Source organism: Bos taurus, chromosome 18, assembly GCF_002263795.3.
Source record: "Bos taurus isolate L1 Dominette 01449 registration number 42190680 breed Hereford chromosome 18, ARS-UCD2.0, whole genome shotgun sequence".
Lineage (NCBI taxonomy): Eukaryota > Metazoa > Chordata > Mammalia > Artiodactyla > Bovidae > Bos > Bos taurus.
Genome location: NC_037345.1, coordinates 60,000,700 through 60,022,897, shown reverse-complemented (window position 1 = coordinate 60,022,897; position 22,198 = coordinate 60,000,700). Strand labels below are relative to the sequence as shown.

The 22,198-nt window shown below is 40.4% G+C and overlaps 1 protein-coding gene across 2 annotated transcripts; it reads right to left on the bottom strand.

Moving 5' to 3' along the window:
- Positions 1 to 20: 20 nt before the first annotated feature.
- Positions 21 to 20,440, bottom strand: LOC100139360 (zinc finger protein 347). 2 transcript variants are annotated; one of them, XM_059877224.1, is made up of 6 exons: positions 20,280 to 20,440; positions 19,016 to 19,197; positions 16,512 to 16,570; positions 16,327 to 16,371; positions 10,697 to 10,823; positions 21 to 4,865 (listed from the first exon to the last, which is right to left on the bottom strand). In XM_059877224.1, the coding sequence occupies exons 4-6, from the start codon at positions 16,339 to 16,341 to the stop codon at positions 3,172 to 3,174; spliced, it is 1,836 nt and encodes a 611-aa protein (XP_059733207.1). In that variant the 5' UTR covers positions 16,342 to 16,371; positions 16,512 to 16,570; positions 19,016 to 19,197; positions 20,280 to 20,440; the 3' UTR covers positions 21 to 3,171. The 2 variants fall into 2 exon arrangements, with proteins under 2 accessions (XP_059733207.1, XP_059733208.1); XM_059877225.1 differs by lacking the exon at positions 19,016 to 19,197 and having other exon boundaries at positions 20,280 to 20,412.
- Between the last annotated feature and the right edge of the window lie 1,758 nt (positions 20,441 to 22,198).

The window sequence follows — 22,198 nt, the reverse complement described above, 5'->3', positions numbered from 1 at the left end:
TACACGTGGTAGAAAAAATATTGCTAAGGAAAACTGAAAACTCTTTATTACACTAGAAAAGTAAACAATGTAACACATTGCATATTAGCTTAATTTGAAACTGAAATTTTAAAAACACTTGGAAAATTGCTGGAGTAAACTATTTCATTATACTAGCTAATAAACATTTCCAAAGATTTTACTAAACTAGGGTAAAAATATCTCCAACAGATTAGTTTTACAAGCATCTTCAAGAATCATATTAAACAACAGAATATGTGTGTGCTGTGGAAAAGAAATGTTAATAAATTATTAGCATGAACATAAATGTGCTTTTCCAAGTCAGAAAGCCAGGAATTTCAGAAATAAGCATTCAGTTTTTTTTCCCCCCCTTCTTTTTGAATGAAGTAGAAAGGAATAGCTTTATTGCTTTGCCAAGCAAAGGCGCCATAGTAGGCTAATGACTTCAAAACTGTGTGTCTCAAACAAGGGTAGAGAGGAGTTTTATAGTAATGGCTCAAAGTGGGTGTGGTCAGCTCATGAACTCTTCTTTGATTGGCTGGTGGTGAGGTAAGTGGCAGTCAGCATCATAAACCTTCTGGCTCCAACTGCTCTGGGTTCCACATGCTGGTGGGCAGCAGGCTTAGTGTCTCCCACTTGGTGGGGGTTTCAGTCTCTGGAGCCTGGACTTACTAACGCTCAGGTTCTTTGTGTCTCAGCACAGAAGGAATTCAGCAAGAAGCAAAGTGACGGGCAAGAAGTAGACTTCTTAATATAGGACACTTGTGAGGGACATAAGTTGGTAGGCAAGAGGGCTCTGCCTCAGTGTTTTATGAAGTCTGACTCCATTAAAAATTTTTTTCTGGGATTACGGGATCTTAGATTCCTGACCACGAACTGAACCTGTGAGCTTGGCAGTGAAAGTACTAAGTCCTAACAACTGAACCGCCAAGGAATTCCCAACTCCTTTTTTTTTTGCTATTTGATTACTGAAACCTTTTAATGCTCAGGAAAAACCTCTTCTTTTTCAGCCTATCTGGACAAACTTTTTTCTTTAAAGCCTGAGGGTGCCTTCCTTTGAGACAAACTGGAAGTTCAAACTGTAAGCTTCACCCAGTAATTAAATTTTTCCTCTCAGGTAAATTGCTCTCCCTTCAATTCTTAAGACTAATATCTTATTAAACACAGATGCAGGGACTTCCTTGCCAGTCCAGTAGCTAAGATTCTGTGTGCCTACTCTAGGCGGCACTGGCTTGATTCCTGGCCAGGGAACTGAGATCATGCATGCCACATGGTATGGCCAAAACAAAACACATAGATGCAAATAACACTTATTCCCATGCAATGGAGAAAACAACCAACTTGTTCTGGGCACTGTTCCTACCACATAATCCATCCCTAGTAACCTGTCCCTCTCCTCTCATGAATAGTCAAGCCCTTTAATGTCCTTACTGCTTTGCTCACAGTCACCTAGTAGAGGATTCTGTCCACTGTGATCAATCCATGGACCATGAACATAACAAGCACAATAAGCAACAGCAATTTTACACTATTCTTTAGAGCCCCTTCCTGATGCTAACTGACACACTACTGATTTTGGTAATTCAGGGTCCTTGTTTTTGCAGGGAACATGGATTGTGAATGAACCACACCTAATGAAGCTGCCTCCTTTCACCTTACTGACTCCTTCCCAGAGACCATCATCAAAGGCCTATAATGAAGGTGTAAGATCAACAGTCTTCAAAATTAAGGTTGAAAGGCATAAATAGTAATGTGGTCTTCAAGAAAGCTCAATAGAACATTTACACAGATACTTGGCCATTTACACATATGTTCTTCTGTATGTCATATACATGTCATTTCCTAAGTTTTAACATTCTGTGACTTCTAATGACTCTGAAGTGCATAACAATCTCATATTACTCTTGGGAGAACTAAAGCCTTAACTTATTCCTATTACGGATTCTCTGATATGTAGGCTAATTTAAGAATTGTGTGAAAAATTCACCAAATTCATTACATTTGTAAGGATTATCCCCAATAGCATGAGCTTTGTGATGAAACCTCAGGATGCATCATTTCATCAAATTCTTTCCACATTTAGTAAATTGCTATAGTTTCTAACCTGTATGAATTCTATCATTACATCAAAGTGGAGCTACTTGACAAAAACTTTTTACAACACTTATTACATGTGAAACATTGCTTTCCAGACTAAATTCTCTGTTTCAGAGGTTTCATCTTCAGGTACAAGCCTTGGCACACATATTAGTTTGTGTGGTTTCTCTCAAAAGACATATATGAGAAGTCTGGTGAATTGTGCAGTTAGGATAAAGCTTCTGCTCATATGTCTGTAGGGTTTCTCTTCAATGGACTCTCCATTGTTGCCTCATGCTTGAACTCAAGGTAAAGATTTTGCCACACTTGTTGCATTTAAGGGACTCCAGTATCTTCCCCATCTTATCTTTGGATAAAATCCTTGCCACACATATTTGTGTGGTTTCTCTCTAGGATAAATATTCTAATATAAGTCATGAGTGAGCACTAATTTGGAACTTTGCCCTATTCATTACATATGTAATGTTCTATCCAGCACAGATTATTTGATGATGGGTAGAATGTGAGCCCCAAGTAAAGGTTTTGCCCATTCCTGGCATTTGTGAGGTAATAATCTCCAGAAAGAAATCTTTGGTGAATGAATTCCTTGTCTAAGGGCTGGTCAACTAAACATACTTATCTGATTTCTCTCTCCAAGATGATATTTTCAATAAAGTCTAAGATGGCAACATCAGATAAATTAAAACACATCCTTAATGTTCATCATCAATGTGGATTACCTGATGGAAAGGTAGGTTTCAAAGTACACTGATGGATTTCTGAAACTCATCATAATATTTGTCAGGTTTCTCTCCAACATGAAACTTCAGTTCATGTTAAGGTTGGAGACTTTGTGGACTGGAGACTTTGAGACATTCAACATATTTCTAGAGTTTCGGCCTAGTACAGATTATGTAATGGCAAGGTTTTGCCACTCTTATGATGTGCAAATTTCAATCCACTATGAATTTCCCAAGAATATACAGTGTAAATTTTGAATGAATGAAGACAGTCCCACATATATCACGTTAAATGATTTCCCCATTGTATTTATTACCTGGTGTGGAGCGATAGTTGAGATCTAATGAAAGGTTTTCAACAGTCTTTGTTTTTGAAAGGTTTCCCTTTTGTATGAACACTCTGATGCTTTGCCAGGTATGCCTTTCGACTAAAGCAGCTGCCACACTCATTACATTTGTAAGGTTTAACTCCAGTATGAATTCTCTGATGAATTGCAAGACTTGAATTTCGATTGAAGACTTTGCCACACTCGTTACATTTGTAAGGTTTCTCGCCAGTATGAGTCCTTCGGTGCCTTGCAAGATATGAATTAAAACTGAAGACTCTGCCACATATATCACATTTACATAATTTCTGTCCTGTATGGATTATTTGATGTCTCTTGAAGTTCGAGCTGTGATTAAAGATTTTGCCACAGTCTTTACACTTGTAAGGTTTTTCCCCAGTATGAATTCTCCGATGAACTGCAAGGTATGAATTTTGACCAAAAACTTTCCCACAGACATCACATTTATATGGTTTATCTCCTGAATGGATGATTTGATGTTGTTTGAGGTGTGAGCCAAAATAAAAGGTTTTGCTGCACTCATTACATTTGTAATGTTTCTCTCCAGTATGAATGACTTGATGACTGACGAGGGTTGATCTACTACTGAACATCTTACCACACTCGTTACATTGGTAAGGTTTCTCTCCAGTATGAATTCTCTGATGGCTTGCAAGGTTTCCTTTCTGACTAAAAGCTCTGCCACATTCATTACACTTGTAAGGTTTCTCTCCAGTGTGAAGTCTCTGATGACTTGCAAGGTTGGCCTTGTGATGAAAGACCTTGCCACACTCATTACATTTATAAGGTTTCTCTCCAGTATGAATTCTGCGATGTTTTGCAAGGTATGAATTCTGACTAAACACCTTGCCACATTCATTACATTTGTATGGTTTCTCTCCAGTATGTATTCTCTGATGAACTGTAAGGTATGAACTTTGAGTAAACACTTTTTCACATATATCACATTTATGTAAGTTCTCTTTTGTATGGATTATCTTATGTCCAGTGAGGTGCAAGCCATGGTAAAGGGTTTTGCCACACTTGTTATACTTGTAAGATTTCTCTGAAGTATGAATTGTTTGATGAATAGCAAGGTCTGAATGTCGACTAAAGACTTTGCGACACACATCACAATTAAACATGTTCTCTTCTGTATGGATAAACTGATGCTGGGTAAGGTTCAAGCCCTGATGAAAGGTTTCGCCACTCTGATTACATTTGTAAGGGCATTCCATGTGTGTACTCTGGTCTTGTGTTAGTATTGAAGGATGCATAAAATCATTCCCATATGAATTAGAAATGTTGGTTTGGACAAGGAGAGAAATTCCTTGAAGTAGTGAAAATGAAGCACTAATACTGATACTCTTGTCAGCTTGATTAAATTCATCAATCTTCTCTTCACTTTTGTAAACATGCAGGTCATCCCAAAAGCTTAATGCAAGCCTGTTTTCAATAGGCTTGATTCCTGCAATACTTCTACCGTGTTCCTCTCTCTCATCGGTGAGATTTTTGTCATGTGTTATAGGCTTTACTTTGTAATTTCTTGCCTCATCTCTTGGCTGAGACTCAAAGTCATATATATTTTCCTGGATTTCCCTGAGGTAAAAATCTTTGATTTTATTCCTTTCATGTCTTCCCAATATCACTGTTTGGAATTCTTCTCCTCTGTCAGTTTTTTCATTTAGTTGTAATTTCTCGATCACAAGTATATGAGAGATATCTACAAGATACAAAAAACTGTAAGTATCTCACTTATTATAACTCATAAATAAATATTTCACGTTAAACATGATATTTGGTGATATTACACCAAACTAGTACTTACACAAAAAGGAGTTATGAAAATTACCATGATATAAAAACCTTTCAAACACAAATGGAATGATTCTTTACTAAAGGTAAACTGATCTGTGATAATATTACTTAATTTTAGGGCACCTAAATTTCAAACAGTTTGGCCACTTGATGGGAAGAGCCAACTCATTGGAAAAGACCCTGATGCTGGGTAAGACTGAAGGGAAAAGGAGAAAACGGTGGCAGAGGATGAGATGGTTAGCTAGCATCACTGACTCAATGGACATGAATTTGAGCAAACTCCAGAAACAGTGAAGGACAAGGAAGCCTGGTGTGCTGCATTCCCAGGGTCGCACAGAGACAGAACCGACTTAGCAACTCAACAACAACAAATTTTAAAACAACCTATAACAAGAACACTCACATTGGAAAAACTTTTGTTACCAATCCAAGAAAGTGTAATTTTCAACCATGACACCAAAGCACATACCAATTAGCAGTAAACATACCTACTGGTGGCTCAAAACTGAGGGGAAAAGAATATTATACATATATTGGGCATACTTGTTTAATACAAATGAATGCTAAAAACCAGACAAAATCTACTGTAACAGTAAATAATCCAAAACTAACTTATTCAATGAATAATTTCAATGAGTGATAGTTTCAACTTGGGAAACAAAGAATAGAGAAAATGGTGCATATGATAAAAAAGGTTTTTTAAAAACAAAATGTTCTTCTAAGTACCTCCTGTAAAACTATGTACCCATGAAGCAGCATAAAACATTCAGAAAGGCCACCTTCTGTAAATCAAAATTAAAGATTAGTAAATGAAATATTCTCCATTTATATTGACAGCCATTAAATAGAGCAATTCCCTAATTCTTCAGTGCCCTAAAATATCCAGTTCTTTGGCTCCAAAATGTATATAATATAGAGTGAGCAATTTGTGAATTTACTTTAACTAGGTTGATACACCATATTGCTGAGAACAAATTGAAAAAAAAAGCATACAATTTATAATGCAAAAAAGGGATAGCATAATAAACATGCTAGACTATTCATGCATCTTTTTACACAAAAGACATTTTGACTTAATATAAAAACTGCACTATTTCTGGGAATTTAAGAGTGTCCAGTGGTTAGAACTCAGTACTTTCATTGCCATGGACCAAAGTTACATTCCTTGAAGGAAGATCCCACAAGCAGCATGGTGGGGCCAAAAAACAAACACAAAAACCTAAAGACAAAAAAAATACTATTTCTTTTTAAAGGCTTGAGGATAATTACCACAATTTTTCAAGTAAGGAGAGTGGAATCACAGATTTATGTACATGACCCCAACTGACACAGAAAGTAGTGAGAACCATGATGAGAACTGTAACCTAGAGACTGAGACAATATATTCTTAAACATGACCCTCACCCAAGCAGTATATTACAAAATACTGCAACAAATACCAGGAGCTTAGAAGAAAACTTCAAGGGAGCTGCAAGCAGTGGACTGTGTAACTACTAAGGGGATTCAGCCACCCCTCCTGGAAATGGTTTCTGAGTTGTCACAGCTGCACACAATGATTTAGGTTGGGTCATGAGAAAGTTGATCAATATACAGAGGTGTTATTTTTACAGTGTGAGTAATGTGGAAGGTGGAGGGGTGGGTGAAAGAGTGCAATGGAAATTGGGAAGTTCAGGAGAATAACTTAAACATTCTAGGAAATAACAACCTTTTCATCCACTCCAAGGGACCATATAAAGGTCAGAACTGAGAAAGGGACTGATTGGAGCTCAGGGTATATGCATATGTAGGAGCACATCTGTGTGGTTATAACTGTGTGAGGACAATTAAAATATTGACCTTAAAAGAACTGGCTTAGCAATAGTATACTACTGGTCCATTTTTAACTAGGGGAATTATAGTATGAGTATGGGAAAGAACCACATGAGATTTAAACACTGCAGAAGGAAATTAACTTTCAATCTACTATACTATTTGCTATGCAAACCGAATATTCTAATGACTGTATTTCCATGCATATGTTCAATAAACACATACAAAATATTTCAGAAGACTGTGCAATAATGATCTTAGCAGAAAGCAGAAGTGAAAACCAGGAGAAGACTATCAGAAGATGAATCAGTTCATTCTGTGCACACAAAAACAGGGCAAAGTAAAGGAGGGAGATCGTGATTTTGGAATGAAGATCTCTTGGCTAGGCGAGAACACCTTGTATGGGGAAAAAAAGACAGCAGAAAGTGTTTGCCGAAGCCTGAGCAATTTCAGGATATGATCACAATAGTTAAGTAAGTAAAGAAAAAAAAGTGTTACTAAAATATTAATTACATAACATACTTTGGTTATATAAAATATTTACATCAACATCCCTTGTTATTAAACATGACAGCAGTTCTTTTAGCTAGCCCGTCTAAATACTGGAAGTCATATCATCAAATTTCTTAACACAAACTCTGCAAAGAAAAACAAAACCATGAGGGAGTGATGTCAGCAGGACAGTAAACCATAGGCACCCATTACCCATGAGGGAACCAAGTTAAAAACAATAAAAGAAAAGCAATTGGGGAAAATTCAACAAACCAATCAAGAAGAGGCACACCCAAGCAAATGCTTGTCCTAAAACACTAGACGGAAAAACATAGGAAAGTTCATGACAATTTCCTGGCCTTCAACTTCCCTCCTCCTTCTTACACTGCATTGAGAGTTAACTGGCACAAGTCTCCCCATTTCCAGAGATTCCCTCAGGCAGAAATGCTAAAAACATGATAGAAACACTCAGTAAACACTAGAAATAGAAAAAAGTGACCTAAACACAATAAAGGACATGTAATAAAAGCCCACAGCTAACATCATAATCAATGGGGAAAGACTTAAACCTTTTCCTCTAAGACCAGGAATGTAACAAAGATGTTTGCACTACTTCTAAAAGAAAAACTACGGAAATTCCTACCAAGAACATGGAGATAGAAGAAAAACACATATAACCAATCCCAACAGCAAATGAAGCAAATCCATCTCTTCTGAAAAATGAAATGTTCGAATACGTAAAACACCCCAGGAAATTATTGTAGTGCAGTGGTTAGAACTCCACACTTCCACTGTCAGGGGACCAGGTTCAATCCCTGTTGGGAGAACAAGGATCCCACAAGTCACATGGTAAGGCAAAAAAAACCACACACACACACACCTTGAATAGTTGGCAAAAAAAAAAAGAAATAATGAACTCAGAAAAACAACAATATACAAAACCAACAAACAAAAGTCAATACTGTTTCTATATATTAACAATAAAAAAATCATGAAGGAAATTCAGAAAACTCCATTTAAAATATTATTAAAAAACTAAAGTACTTGGCAAAACTTTACAGAAGAAAGCAAAGATATATGCTCTGTGAACTAAAAACAGCTGAAAAATAACCCAAAGGACACAAATGCAGACATCTCAAGTTTATGGACTAGAAGTAAACATGGTCAGGGTGTAAATACTACTACTCTAAGTGATCAACAGTCCAAGGCCATACCACCCTGAACAACCCCGATCTCCTCTAAGTAATCAACAGATTTAACCCAATCCCTAATAAAACCCCGATAGTGTGTCTTAAATAGATAAATCCATCGTTAAGATTCAAATGCAACCTCAAAAGACACTGAAGGACTTTCCTGGTGGTCCAGTGGCCAAGACTCCATACTCCCAATGCAAGAGACCTGGGTTCCATCCCTGGTCTGGGAACTAGATCCCACATGCTGCAACTAACACTTGGTGCAGCCAAATAACATTTTTCTTTTTTAAAGAGACACTCAACAAAAAAACCGAGGTTAAAAAGAACAAAGTTGGAGGTTTCACAATTACTTTTAAAAGTCTCAGAAACCTAAACTAATCCAAGCAGTGTGGTATTAGCACAAAGACCAGTGGCATACAACAGTGGCATGAGAAATAAATTCTTGTGTATGTGGTCCAAGGGGATCCCCATGTTCAACAAGAGGATGTGGACCACCCAATGGGGGAAGGACAGGCTATTAAACAAAAAATGAACTACGTTTCCTATTGAAAATATCATTCCACTTCATAAGTTCTCTAATTTAGATGTTTTAAACTTAGCTGTTGATGTAAAAGAATAATGGCACACAGGTGACCAAAAGATGGCATCAGTAACAGTTTACAAAACAGCTTCACAAACGAGAATGGGAACTTGGACAGCGTTATCCTGAAGAGAAATCCCTATACTGCTTGCTGAGAATGTACGGGGATGGTTATTGCACATGTGAACATCACTGTCACGATGCCATTGAGACAGGCTTTTGTGACATTGCTCAAAACCACAAAAACACCCAGAAAGATTTATCAGCCAGGCTCTGGGGATATTTCTTATTTCGTATCATAGAATATGCAGACCATATCAATATAGCATGAAGTGGTTATTTTCTATATAGCGGAAAAAGATTACAATATATGACGAATAGTTCAGTTCAGTCGCTCAGTCATGTCTGATTCTTCACGACCCCATGAACCTCAGCACACCAGGCCTCCCTGTCCATCACCAACTCCCAGAGTCCACCCAAACAAACCCATGTCCACTGAGTCGGTGATGCCACCCAACCATCCCATCCTCTGTCGTCTCCTTCTCCTCCTGCCCTCAATCTTTCCCAGCATCAGGGTCTTTTCCAGTGAGTCAGCTCTTCACATCAGGTGGCCAAAGTATTGGAGTTTCAGCTTCAATATCAGTCCTTCCAATCAACACCCAGGACTGATCTCTTTTAGGATGGACTGGTTGGATCTTCTTGCAATCCAAGGGACTCTCAAGAGTCTTTCCAAACACCACAGTTCAAAAGCATCAATTCTTCCGCGCTCAGCTTTCTTTATAGTCCAACTCTCACATCCATACATGACCACTGGAAAAACCATAGCCTTGACTAAACAGACCTTTGTTGACAAAGTAATGTCTCTGCTTTTTTTTCCCAAATAATCTGTCAACCAGTAAACTCACCCCATAGATAAGTTACACAGAAGAAAAATTTCCTCTGAGAGTTCAGATAAGTAGTAAATGTTTAAAAAAAAAAAAAGAAGAAGTAAATGTTTGTACTTCCCATAGAATTCTCTGATGAGGGGAAAGTCTGCACACACTATCAATAATGAAGCTTCCTCTAGGCCCTTCCAAGATATGACCTGTTATACCCTCAAAGGCATGTACCTCACTCTACAGACCAGGAGTCTTTTTTGCTTCGTTACAAGGGTAAAATATTCAGATAAGAAACAAATACCTCCACATAAGAGGAAAGACACATGACTTGCTGTGGCTTTGCCAGAATCCTAGTCCCTTGCTCAACTGAGGACTGATGGGAATACAGAGAGGAACAGAAAAATATTTCCAAAATTTACAGGCTGTTATCTCCTTCTGAATACGAAGGGAACAGTATAATGCACAGAAACATACCTCTTTTCCTAAGACTTCTAAATCAAAAGCACATAGGTAGGAAACAGGAAAAGGCGTGTCTTAAAAGTTTTCCACTGAACTTTATCACTACAAAAGCTCTGGAACAATTCCTGATGTATCATGAAGTGGGCAGATCGTCAGAGGAAAAGGTAGATTTAAACTCCTGAGGCTGCGTCCTGAAGCTCTTCATGTCTGAATCAACAGGGATTTCAGATCAGTCAAGTAAAACCGGGGCTCCCAAGAGGCACGCAGTGGGAAATGCAGAGATACCCCAGGGCAGATCCCAACTTCAAAGGGAAGTGATCCTCACCCAAGGAGACTAGGTTCCTGAGGGTCTCCACCATCACGTCCCTGTACAAGGCCCTCTGAGCAGCATCTAGGCATTCCCACTCCTCCTGAGTGAACTCTATGGCCACATCCTTGAAGGTCAGCTGTGCCTGAAACGAAAACACATTTCACCAAGGGGCCATGAGGAGAGCTCTTATTTTCACACAAAAGGAGAAGAGGAGAGAGGGCTAAGGATGAACTCAGTTGAAGTAATATTCTGACAGATCCATGGAAAACTATTTGGAGGAAATTATGGGCCTTTAACTTTAATTCCTTATGCTTTTTCCCAGAGATTATGATAACCTCTAACCAATGTGGAGGATGATTGATGTCCAATGTGGAGGTAAATCAATGTCCATTTTTGTGGACACTACATGAAATATATGTAAATAAGATTTAATAATGAGTAGTTTCTCCAGAACTGTTAGAGTATGTGTTTGTTACACACTGCTATTCAATATCTAGATGAGCTACACTATGAGTGATGGCATCAGAAATGACAGAGTCAACAGTGCTTTAAAAAAAAGGTCAAAATCTTAAACCATGATTACAGTGACTAAGGGTGTTCGAATACTTCAAAGATGCTAAACAATACTCTAAATGCTTTATGGCTATGAACTTTTTTTTAATCAACATCATAGCTCAGTAGAAAAAGAAGTATGCCATCCTACAGAGACAAAAGTGTCAGAGACATTTGGAGAAACTCTACTTAGTTCAAGAAACTAAGTAATCATACAGCAAGAATCTAAATTAAGGAGAATGAGGTCTTGAACTCAAGGTAAAGAAGCAAAAACTCAAGTAAGAGAAGAGCATTAGAAAAAAAAATAAAGAAGAGCACTAGAAGCACACTGATAGAGGGTTCCCTGAGAAAACTTGAAATAAGGTCAAAGCGAACAACACGGAAGGCAATAAAAGATCGTTACAGATGTGGGTGCACAAACACATACATATAACATGTTAGTAATCTTACTGTTATCTGAACCTTGAACAGGAGAGTGTAGGAAAAAATGCAAGGCCACAGAATATATTTATGATATAATTTCAGCTACAAAAAAATGCAGTACATAGTTTTAAAATTATGATGTCTTATCAAAACCGTGGACTTGCAGATCCATGAACTAACTTATGGACGCACGTGTATTACAAATGCAGAAATAACTGAAATGAGAGATGTTGTCTAGGGACATTTTTTTTTTCAAGTGCAAATAATTTGAGAGATCATTCTAGAAATATCCAGCAGCATCATTCCAAAAAGGAACATTCCAGAAAGTTCCAGTGAGGAAGAGAAAGTTGCAGCCATGGGCAACTGGAGCTCCATGTGAATGGACATGCTCTGAGAGTCTGTGAAACAACCTCGGAACTGCCCCCACAGAGGGGTGAGGGAGCTTGGGTGTTTACTTACTTACTCCCACCCAGCCCTCATTTTTCTTTTTTTGGCCTCAAGGCATGGCATGAAGGATCTTAGCTCCCCCAACCAGGGATGAAACTCTTGCCCCCCCTGCAGAAGTGCAGAGTCTTAACCACTGGACCATCAGGGAAGCCCCCATCCCTCATTTTTGGGGGTTGTTCCTGGCCCAAACAGGAGAGTTCAGTGTTTGCAGTCAGTTGCCATCAAGCATGTACTGGAATGGTAAGACCCAAATGAACAAGGAGGGACAGGACACCCTTATGTATTCCCTAACTAGTCTGAAATTCCTTAAGAGAAAGGAGTGAGTTCACAGAATTCACTATTCTACTCCCAACAGTCTGTGCAGGATTCGGTATGCAATAAGTAAACAATAAGGATAGAGAGGATAAATCAATCAACATAAAGAAAATTTGAGACAACCGTTAAGGAGACTTCCAGGAGGTTGGGAATAAATATACACACTTGCTGCTATATATAAAATAGAGGGAATTACCTGGCCATCCCCTCTGGACATATTTTTGCATGATTTTTTTATCATCAGTTTTATATATGTGAATTTCAGCATTTTTTGGAACAACGAAAGAGTTACCTGTGCTAAATGGTACCAACAGGAAAAAAGCAGGAAACGTTAACTACAGCTTCTACGGAATACCTATATATAAATACAATTTAAAAACACAGTATTTATTTCTGTAAACACTTGACTCCTAAAACATTGACTCAAACTTAGAAAAGTTACGGAAAAAATACATTGTAATTAAGAAAGAATATTTCTCTAAATATCATGATCAGAAGGAAACACTTGATGAATTTGTACTGAATTGACAGTGGAGTTAAGGGGGCTGGCCAGGGGTCCTGCCTTTCACCTCAGTACAGCATGCCTGAGCAGGGACCAACAGAGGAAGTAACGAGAGGAAAACAGAGTGGGAGCAAGACACACAGCATGTCAGAGCTGGAACTGTGAACATTCACAAATCTAAATCAAAAAGTAGAAGGATGGAAAAAGATATCAGGAATTACTGCACAATATCAGACAAAATAACCTCAGGAAAAAAACTAACACAAGACACAAAATACATCGTGAAATGAGAAAAGGGTAAATTTGCCAAGAAGCTATAATAATTATAAATATGTACACATCTAACATCAACCCAGGAGGACCTGATGAAGGGGTTTATAACAGGGATTCAAATGTGGAGTCTCTGATAAAACTAGGGTGTGAGGAGGGCTTGTGTTCCCTAAATCTTGTCTCCCCCAGGTTGGAAGGTGTTCAAAATGCTACTGGGGAAGAGTGGATGACAACTACTAATAAATCCAGAACAAACAAAACAGCTGGGACAAAACAGAAATGATGCTCAGTTGTGGATGTGTCTAATGGTGAAAGTATGTCCGAGGCTAATAAGGAACAATACTGCATGGGAACCTGGAATGTTAGGTCCATGAATCAAGGTAAATTGGACATGGTCAAGCAGGAGATGGCAAAGTGAACTAAAATGGACAGGAACAGGTGAATTTAAATCAGATGACCATTATATCTACTATCGTGGGCAAGAATCCCTTAGAAGAAATGGAGCAGCCTACATAGCCAACAGAAGAATCTGAAACGCAGTGCTTGGGTGCAATCTCAAAAAGGACAGAATGATCTCTGTTCACTTCCAACACAAACCATTCAATATCACAGTAATCCAAGTCTATGCCCCAACCACTAATGCTGAAGAAGCTGAAGTAAAAGGGTCTCATGAAGACCTACAAGGCATCCTAGAACCAAAAAAAGATGTCCTTTCCTCACAGAGGACTAGAATGCAAAAAGTAGGAAGTCAAGAGATACCTGGAGTACCAGGCAAGTTTGGCCTTGGAGTACAAAATGAAGCAGGGCAAAGGCTAACAAAGAGTTTTGTCAAGAGAATGCACTGGTCATAGCAAACACTCGCTTCCAACAAGACAAGAGACAACTCTACACGTGGACATCACCAGATGGACGATTCTGAAATCAGACTGATTATATTCTTTGCAGCCAAAGATGGAGAAGCTCTATACAGTCAGCAAAAACAAGACAGTGAGCTGACTGTCACTCAGATCAAGAGCTACTTATTGCAAAATTCAGACTTAAATCGAAGAAAGTAGGGAAAACCACTAGCCATTCAGGTATGACCTAAAGCAAATCCCTTAATGATTATATAATGGAGGTGATGAATAGATTCAATGGATCAGATCTGGTAAATAAGAGTGCCTGAAGAACTATGGACAGAGGTTTGTAACACTGTTTAGGAAGCAGTGACCAAAAACATCCCAAAGAAACAGAAATGCAAGAAGGCAAAGTGGTTGTCTGAGGAGGCCTTACAAAGAGCTCAGAAAAGAAGAGAACTAAAAAGCAAAGGAGAAAGGGGAAGATATATCCAACTGAATGCAGAGTTCCAGAGAACAGCAAGCAGAGATATGAAAGCCTTCTTAAGTGAACAATGCAAAGAAATAGAGGAAAAGAAGAGAATGGAAAAGACTAGAGATTTCTTCAAGAAAATTGGAGATAGAATATTTCATGTAAGGATGAACACAATAAAAGGATAGAAATGGCAATGACTAAGAGAAACAGAAGAGATTAAGGTGGCAAGCATACACAAAAGAACTATACAAAAAAGGTCTTCACAACCTGGATAACCACGATGGTGTGGTCAGTCACCTAGAGCCAGACATTCTTGAATGTGAAGTCAAGTGGGCTTCAGAAAGCATCACTACAAACAAAGCTAGTGGAAGTGATAGAATTCCAGCTGAGTTATTTCAAACCCTAAAAGATGATGCTGTGAAAGTGTTGCATTCAATATGCCAGCAAATTTGGAACACTCGGCAGTGGCCAAAGGACCGGAAAAGGTCAGCTTTCATTCCAATCCCAAAGGACAGTGCCAAAGAATGTACAAACTACTGTACAACTGCACTCGTTTCACATGCTAATAAGGTAATGCTCAAATGTGCTCCATAATAAGAGAAGCCACCGCCTTGTGAAGCCTGAGCACTGCAACTAAAGAACAGGCTCTGCACCACCCGAACTAGAGAAAGCCTGGTTGCAGCAACAAAAACACAGTGCGGACAAGGAAACCCAGCACAGTCCAAAATAAATAAGTAACAAAATAAAATTTTTGAAAAAATTTAGAAAAGTTGCAGCATAAAATATCAGCACATGAAAATCAACTGCATTTCTATCTACACACAATGAACCATTTAGACAGAAAATGAGAGAACAATCCTATAGAAAACTTAGGAAAAAGATCAGACAAGTAGGTGTAAGACCTCTACACTGAAAAGTACTAAACTTTAAAACAAAAGTCCCTGGAGATACATATAAATAGAAACACACCCTGGAGTGGGAACTTTATGCTTTTAAAATGACCAAATTAGGGTGGGAGGGAGGCTCCCAAGGGAGGGGATATATGGCTGATTCACATTCTTGTATGGCAGAAGCCAACATAACATTGCAAAGCAACTATCCTCCAATTAAAAATAAATTTTAAAAAATGTACGGGACTTCCCTGATGGTCCACTGGCTAAGACCCCATGTTCCCAATGCAGGTGGTCCAGGTTCCATCCCTGATCAAGGAACTAGATCCCACACGCTGCAACGAAGAGTTCGCATGTTGCAACTAAAGAACCTGAATGCTGCAACAAAAACTGAAGATCCTGCAATGCCGAAACTAAGACCCAGTGCAGCCAAATAAATAAATATTTAAAAATGCAAATAATAATACATAATTTAAAAAATTCCTTCATTTGCAACCCAGCAAGACCTGGTATACCCCTATAATTTTTCAATGGAAATTAAGAGGCAGTTGAGCTGATTAAGAACAGATAACATTTTCTTTCCTTAGAAATAGCAAACTACAAAAATCAAGCCAGTAAGATTTCATTGTAAAATTTTCTTAAAAAAAAAAGACCCAAAGAGAGACTTCCCTGGTGGTCCAGTGGTTAGGACTCCAGGCTTCCACTGCAGGAGGCACAGTATACAGATTTAAGGAATTCCTATGCCATTTTTTGCAGTTAAAGGAAAAAAAAATCATTCCTAAATTCATAGGGAATCTCAAGAACCAGCAAACAGCTAAAATATTCTTGAAAAAGAGGATGAATGTACAAGTGTCAGGCAGGATACTGTGGAGCCAGGGAAGAATAGAGAATCCAAAAAAGGACATTTGGAGGACAGGCTGAGAATATGACTTTACCTGAGAAAGAGGCATTCCTGACTCCTGTTCTGTTTCCTCCTCTTCCTCTTAGCAGGACACACAAAAAGGGAGAAAACAAAATATTAAACTAACTGGTAAAACTAGGATTTGTCTGTTAATATAAAAGATCATTGACAACTTTACCAAGTACCCACCAAAAAGGTCTAAAATTATTTATTACATACCAAAGAGCTTTTCCAGTACAAAGGGAAAAGAGGACAAAGCAAGCAGGCCGCCAAGAAACCTGAAACACATTTTCAAAAGAATGAATTTTTATCATCTAATATTTGTGGTGTCAATGTTTTAAAAATTTCACAATGCATTATATTACTATTTAAAGAATGATTTGATTATAGAAAAGCACCAAAGCTTATTAACAAAAGTTAATGATCATTTCCAGGGAAGCAGAAACTGAATAAACTAAAATTTTTTCCAAGCTACAAAAAGAATTATATGTAAAGGTATAAGAAAGAAAAGTAGGCCCATCACAAAAAGGAGCATTCTCAATGTTCTTTTTTTTTTAATTGACTTTTTATTTATTCTTTGGCCACACTGGGTCTTCGTTGCTGTGATCAGGCTTTCTCTAGTTGTGGTGTGAGGGCTTCTCATCATGGTGGCTTCTCTTGTTTCAGCACACGGGCTTAGTTGCCCCAAGGTATGTGGGATCTTCCCGGACCAGGGATTGAACCTGTGTCCCCTGCCTTGGCAGGCAGATCTTTACCACTGGACCACCAGGAAAGTCCTCAATGTTCCTTTTAAAAGGCACCATGCAGTGACAGATTCAATCATTTCTTGCCCCACTTGTCGTCTCCTACTCCTGTGCCCCATGTCAAGCAAAGGGAAGGGGGTGACTCACCACTGAGTGAATCAAATCACTGGGTGCGTTAGAGGTAAAGAACCTGCCTGCCAATGCTGAAGACATAAGAGATGCAGGTTCCATCCCTGGGTCGGAAGACCCCCTGGAGGAGGGCCTGGCAACTCACTCTGGTATTCTTGAGAATCCCATGGACAGAGGAGCCTGGCGGGCTACAGTCCATGGAGTTGCGAAGGGTTGGACACAACTGAAGTGACTTAGCAGCAGCAGCCCCCTGGCTAAACAGGGCTTGCAAATACAAGTTATCCTCTGATATGAAGAATTACAGAATGCACAAGACACAAGTTCTGCAATTCTCATCCTCATCTGTACAATTAGAGACATTTTATTACATTCTAAAATAAGAAATCATATATCACAACTTATCCACAACCAAACAACTCACCATCCATCTGCATCCAGTTCCCACTACCCACCTGCTCTACTGTTTCCATTTTAGTCGGTTAATCTCTTTTCTTCCCTTCTGCTCTCCAGCTCTTCCTGTTTCTTCCCTCACACCTGTCCTGCCCACTCTGTAAACTGTTCCCTCGAGATGCTTGGTCTCTGCATCCTTTCTGATGGTCCTCCATCTGTGTTTCTGCCTCTTTCTTGCCCCTCCCTGCTCCCTCTCTGCCCTCCAGTTACACCCCTTCTCTCCCTCTTCCACTCCCCTTTTCCCCCTTCTCTGACACCCCAGGTGGTCATGCATCCTTCCTGCTCTCATTTCCTCTTGTGGTCACACTTGATCCTCCTTCTCTCCCAGCGCCATGCAGCTCTGCAGCCCAAGTGTCCAGCTCTTTCATCCTCTCACCCCACTTTATGTGAAGTGCCTCTCCTTTGGTGGCCCTGCCCTACCGCTGATCCAAGGCCCTTCTATGTTACTCTCTGTCAGTTACAAACTGGCACTTGCCATCTACCCACATGCCAGTAGTCATGTTTGGATGTGAGAGCTGGACCATTAAGAAGATTGACCACCGAAGAACTGATGCTTTTGTACTGTGGTCTTGGAGATGGCTCTTGAGAGTCCCTTGGACTGCCAGGAGATCACACCAGTCAATCCTAAAGGAAGTCAACCAAGAATATTCACTGGAAGGACAGATGCTGAAGCTGAAGTTCCAATACTTTGGCCACCTGATGGCAAGAGCCAACTCATCAGCAAAGACCCTGATGCAGCAGAAAATGAGAAGGTTGCATACCGTCACCGACTCAATGAGTTTGAGCAAACTTCGGGAGATAGTGGAGGACAGAAGAGCCTGGTATGCTGCAGTCCTGGGGGCCACATAGAATCAAACAGAACTTAGCAACTAAACAATAATAATCTACCTGTCTACCTCTACAAGGGTTATTTCATGTGCTGCTGCAGCTGCTGACCTTCAATACCTCCTGAAAGGAGTTCACAGTGGAGAGCAGAAATGAGGCATCTGTGATTGGGGGAGAAACTGGCAGATCAGGTCTTCAGATAGATATTTTCAGGAGCCAATTTTATGAGCCCAATTCTTGTATCTCCCCATATCTAGAAAAGCACTAAAGTCCTCCATGGTGATGACTGTTCCTTGTGATTAGCAAAGCTTCACAAAAGTAGTAGAAAACTTCTGGAAAAAAATATGTGCTTGATTGCATGTAATCCCCCTTCACCAAACTCTATATACTGACCTTTCCCCCTGCCTCTTTGCAGCAGCTTCTCAGAGCTATGTGAAGTGCTGTTTCCTGGACTGCAGTCCTCATTTTGCCCCAAACAAAACTTTACTTGCAAACCTCATATTGTGCATTTTTTTAAACTTGACATCTCCCATCCCCGGAGATCCAACTTTGTAAAAAATCTACATCTTTATTCACCTGCTGTTTTCAATGCTTAATCTTTCATTTCACCCGGTTTACAAGTCCCTCAGCCACAGTCTCTATCCCTATGGATTCTCCTTCATCCTCTTCTCATTCTCAGTTTTTCTCTCAGTTGCTCATTATCTGCTTCTCCTGAGCTCTCTGACCCACGTATTTACAGGGCTGAGTAAGACATCTGCCTACAGGAAAAAAAAAGAAAACACTTTTTCCATCATGTGGAATTTGGAACAGAAGACCACTGTGTTTCACAAGGCTAGCTCAGGTCACCTCCCATTACAAGGGGAGGCTTGCTGGGCAGAAGGACTGGCCTCAGGAGATGGGAGGACCGAGGTTATGGCAGGGAGGAGGGGGTCTTAGGAGAGGGGCGGGCTGTCTTGAATCCCAGAGTTAGGAACGGGAGTGAGGGGACAAACTAGGTGATTAAATAGTTAATCCAACTAGGGGATTGTCAGTAGAATAACAGACTTGTCAGACTCCTGCAAGTTAATGATTACTCAAGAAAGCAGGCTTGCTTAGCAACAAAGCTATTCAACAGATGCTCAAGAGGACCCTGAAACAACCCCGCTCAGTGAGCTCAGTAAATTACCACACGCTCTGTGCACCCATAAAAAGCACTAATTTGTGAAGCTAGCTTGACCAGGTAGGAAAAACAACAAAAAACTCCCCTGCCCAACCTGTTGGTGGGACTGGTGCAGGAAGGCTGACACCTACTCAAGAAAGACGAGGAAAGTCTTCTCCCCAGCTCACCCCCAACGCCACTTTCCCTCTGATGATAAATCTGTAGCCCAGCAAGTTCTCTGGGCTTTGCATACTCTCGGCTGCCCACTTGTAAGACTCGCAAACTTCCTATTCTAATAAATCACTTATCTATCACTTTGCCTCTCACTGATTTGATTTTTTTTTTTTTTGCACTGAGACTGAAAGGACTGTGGTGTGGAAGCTCGGCGGCGACCCCTTCCACCGCCACCAACGACACAAAAGAGCTTCACCAGGTCCCGCCAGGAGGACGGGGCCTCTCCCTGGGCGGGAAGGCCAGCGCTGCCCTCCAGGGCTCCAGAAAGCGGGCTGGGAGGAGAGGGGCGCGAATCCGCCTGGCAAAAGAGGGCTTAACTGGGGAGCGGAGGGACTAACGGGTTTTTCAGCCAGAAAATGTAGCGAAAGGCGGCGTCTACGTTGACTGAAGGCAGAAGAGCCGAGGTACCGACCTCCGGATGAATCTAAACCCCAAACACCCGACCTGCACGAGGACTTCTGGATTTACCTGGGGGTGGAAGGGCCAGGTGCTGAGATGTCAGGTATCTAGTCACTCCAAAGCTCCCGAGGTTTGAGTGACGGAGGAGGCGCAGCAGGAATTTACACAGAAAGCTGACGCTTAACCCGCGGCGGTTCAACGTTCATTCTGCGCTCCGCGCTTCCCGTTCCGTAACCAACTGCGCACGCGCGGACTTGGACGCAGAGCCTCCGGGGGCGCCGGGCGGGGCGTCGGCCTCAGGGCGGGTGCGGGCCGCGTGTGAACTCAGACCTGGGAGGACAGGCGGGACCCGGCGCCTCTCAGGATCCCCTAACGTGCTGTTACCTTACTGTCTTGAACAATTTGGGAGTAAAAGCGTACAGCCGTGTGGGCTACCTTGGTGGGAAGCTAATCTGTTTCCTCCTAACAAGTGGAGAATGCTTACGGGAAAACCTGCTTTTGCAAGCAGGTTGCTCGCACTCTGTGGTCTCGAGGAGCAAACACTTCGGTGGTTGGGAAAGTGCGACTAAGAGTGGTTGCTGTGCCAGTGAAGTTGCTCAGTCGTGTCCGACTCCTGTGCGGCAATTACAATTCACTTGAGCAATTGGGACGACAGAGGATGAGATGGTTGGACGGCATCACCTACTCAATGGACGTGAGTTTGAGTAAACTCCCGGAGTTGGTGATGGACAGGGAGGCCTGGTGTGCTGCAGTCCAGGGATCACAAAGAGTCGGGCACAACTGAGCGACTGAACTGAACTGAACAGTTTAGGGAAACAAGAACTTGACATGCCCTTCTGTATTACCAAACTAGAATGAGTGATGAAAGTCTCCCACTGAAGAATGGGCCATTTCACACCGACATCTTACAGAATACTTTCCCTTTCTATAATCCTCATTCTGGTAGGACAACTAACTCAACGCCTTGGTTCCAGAGCCTCAGGGACATAACCTAGCATCTGAGACTGGAGCACCATGGCATGTAGTAATTTCTGTCACTAATCACTGCAATACATTTAAAAAATGCAATATTTAAAAAAAATTCTTATAAATTGCATTCTTCTTTTTGCTCAAGTGTTTTACTTGCCTTTTAAAATCACATCCGCTCCCACCTCCAGTTTGAGATATACCTGACTTACATGACTGTGAGTTTAATTTGCACAGCACGATATTCTTACAGAGACTGAAATAATTATCACAGTAAGTTTAATAAGCATTCCTCATCGCATGTTATACTCAGGATAAATAACAAACTGCAGACATGTTCTCTCCCTCACATCTTTTCACCTTTTCTCTGTTCTTTAGGTGGAAATGGGACATTGCAGAAATTAATTTTTCTTATTAAAACTATGATGGCCATTTAACTAGTAGCTAATATTAGGGAAAATATGAGACATACATTTTGCTGAAAATCAGACAAAATCTAAAAATGAAAAGGGTTTTACTTGAAACCTTCACCATCCTTGGTCACTCAGCAGTCATACTGCTACAAGGACAGTAAAGACTAAGTGTTCATAGATTTAGAAGGGGCAGAGGATGCATCAAATCACACAGCTCACCCTCCAGACTTCCTCTTACCATATCTATCATTATTCACTTCTTGTATCTAAAATTCTGTCATTCGGCATAAAATTTCAGTCTACCCAAGGCCATTCTTGAAGTAGAAGACAGGGTTCAGTCACTCATTCATGTCTGACTTTTTGTAACCCCATGGACTGCAGCACACCAGGCTTCCCTGACCATCACCAACTCCCGGAGCTTGCTCAAGCTCATGTCCATTGAGTCAAGTGATGCCATCCAACCATCCCATCCTCTGTGGTCCCCTTTTCATTTTGCCTTCCATCTTTCCAGCACCAGGGTCTTTTCCAATGATAGTTCTTTGCATCAGGTGGCTAAAATATTGGAGTTTCAGTTTCAGCATCAATCCTTCCAATGAATATTCAGGACTG

Bases quoted from the DNA above. Each gene is read 5' to 3' on its own strand.
- LOC100139360 (XM_059877224.1), bottom strand. The intron at 4,866-10,696 runs GTGAGGATCACT...TGTATCTTGTAG, and splicing joins CAGGAACCTAGTCTCCTTGG to ATATCTCTCATATACTTGTG.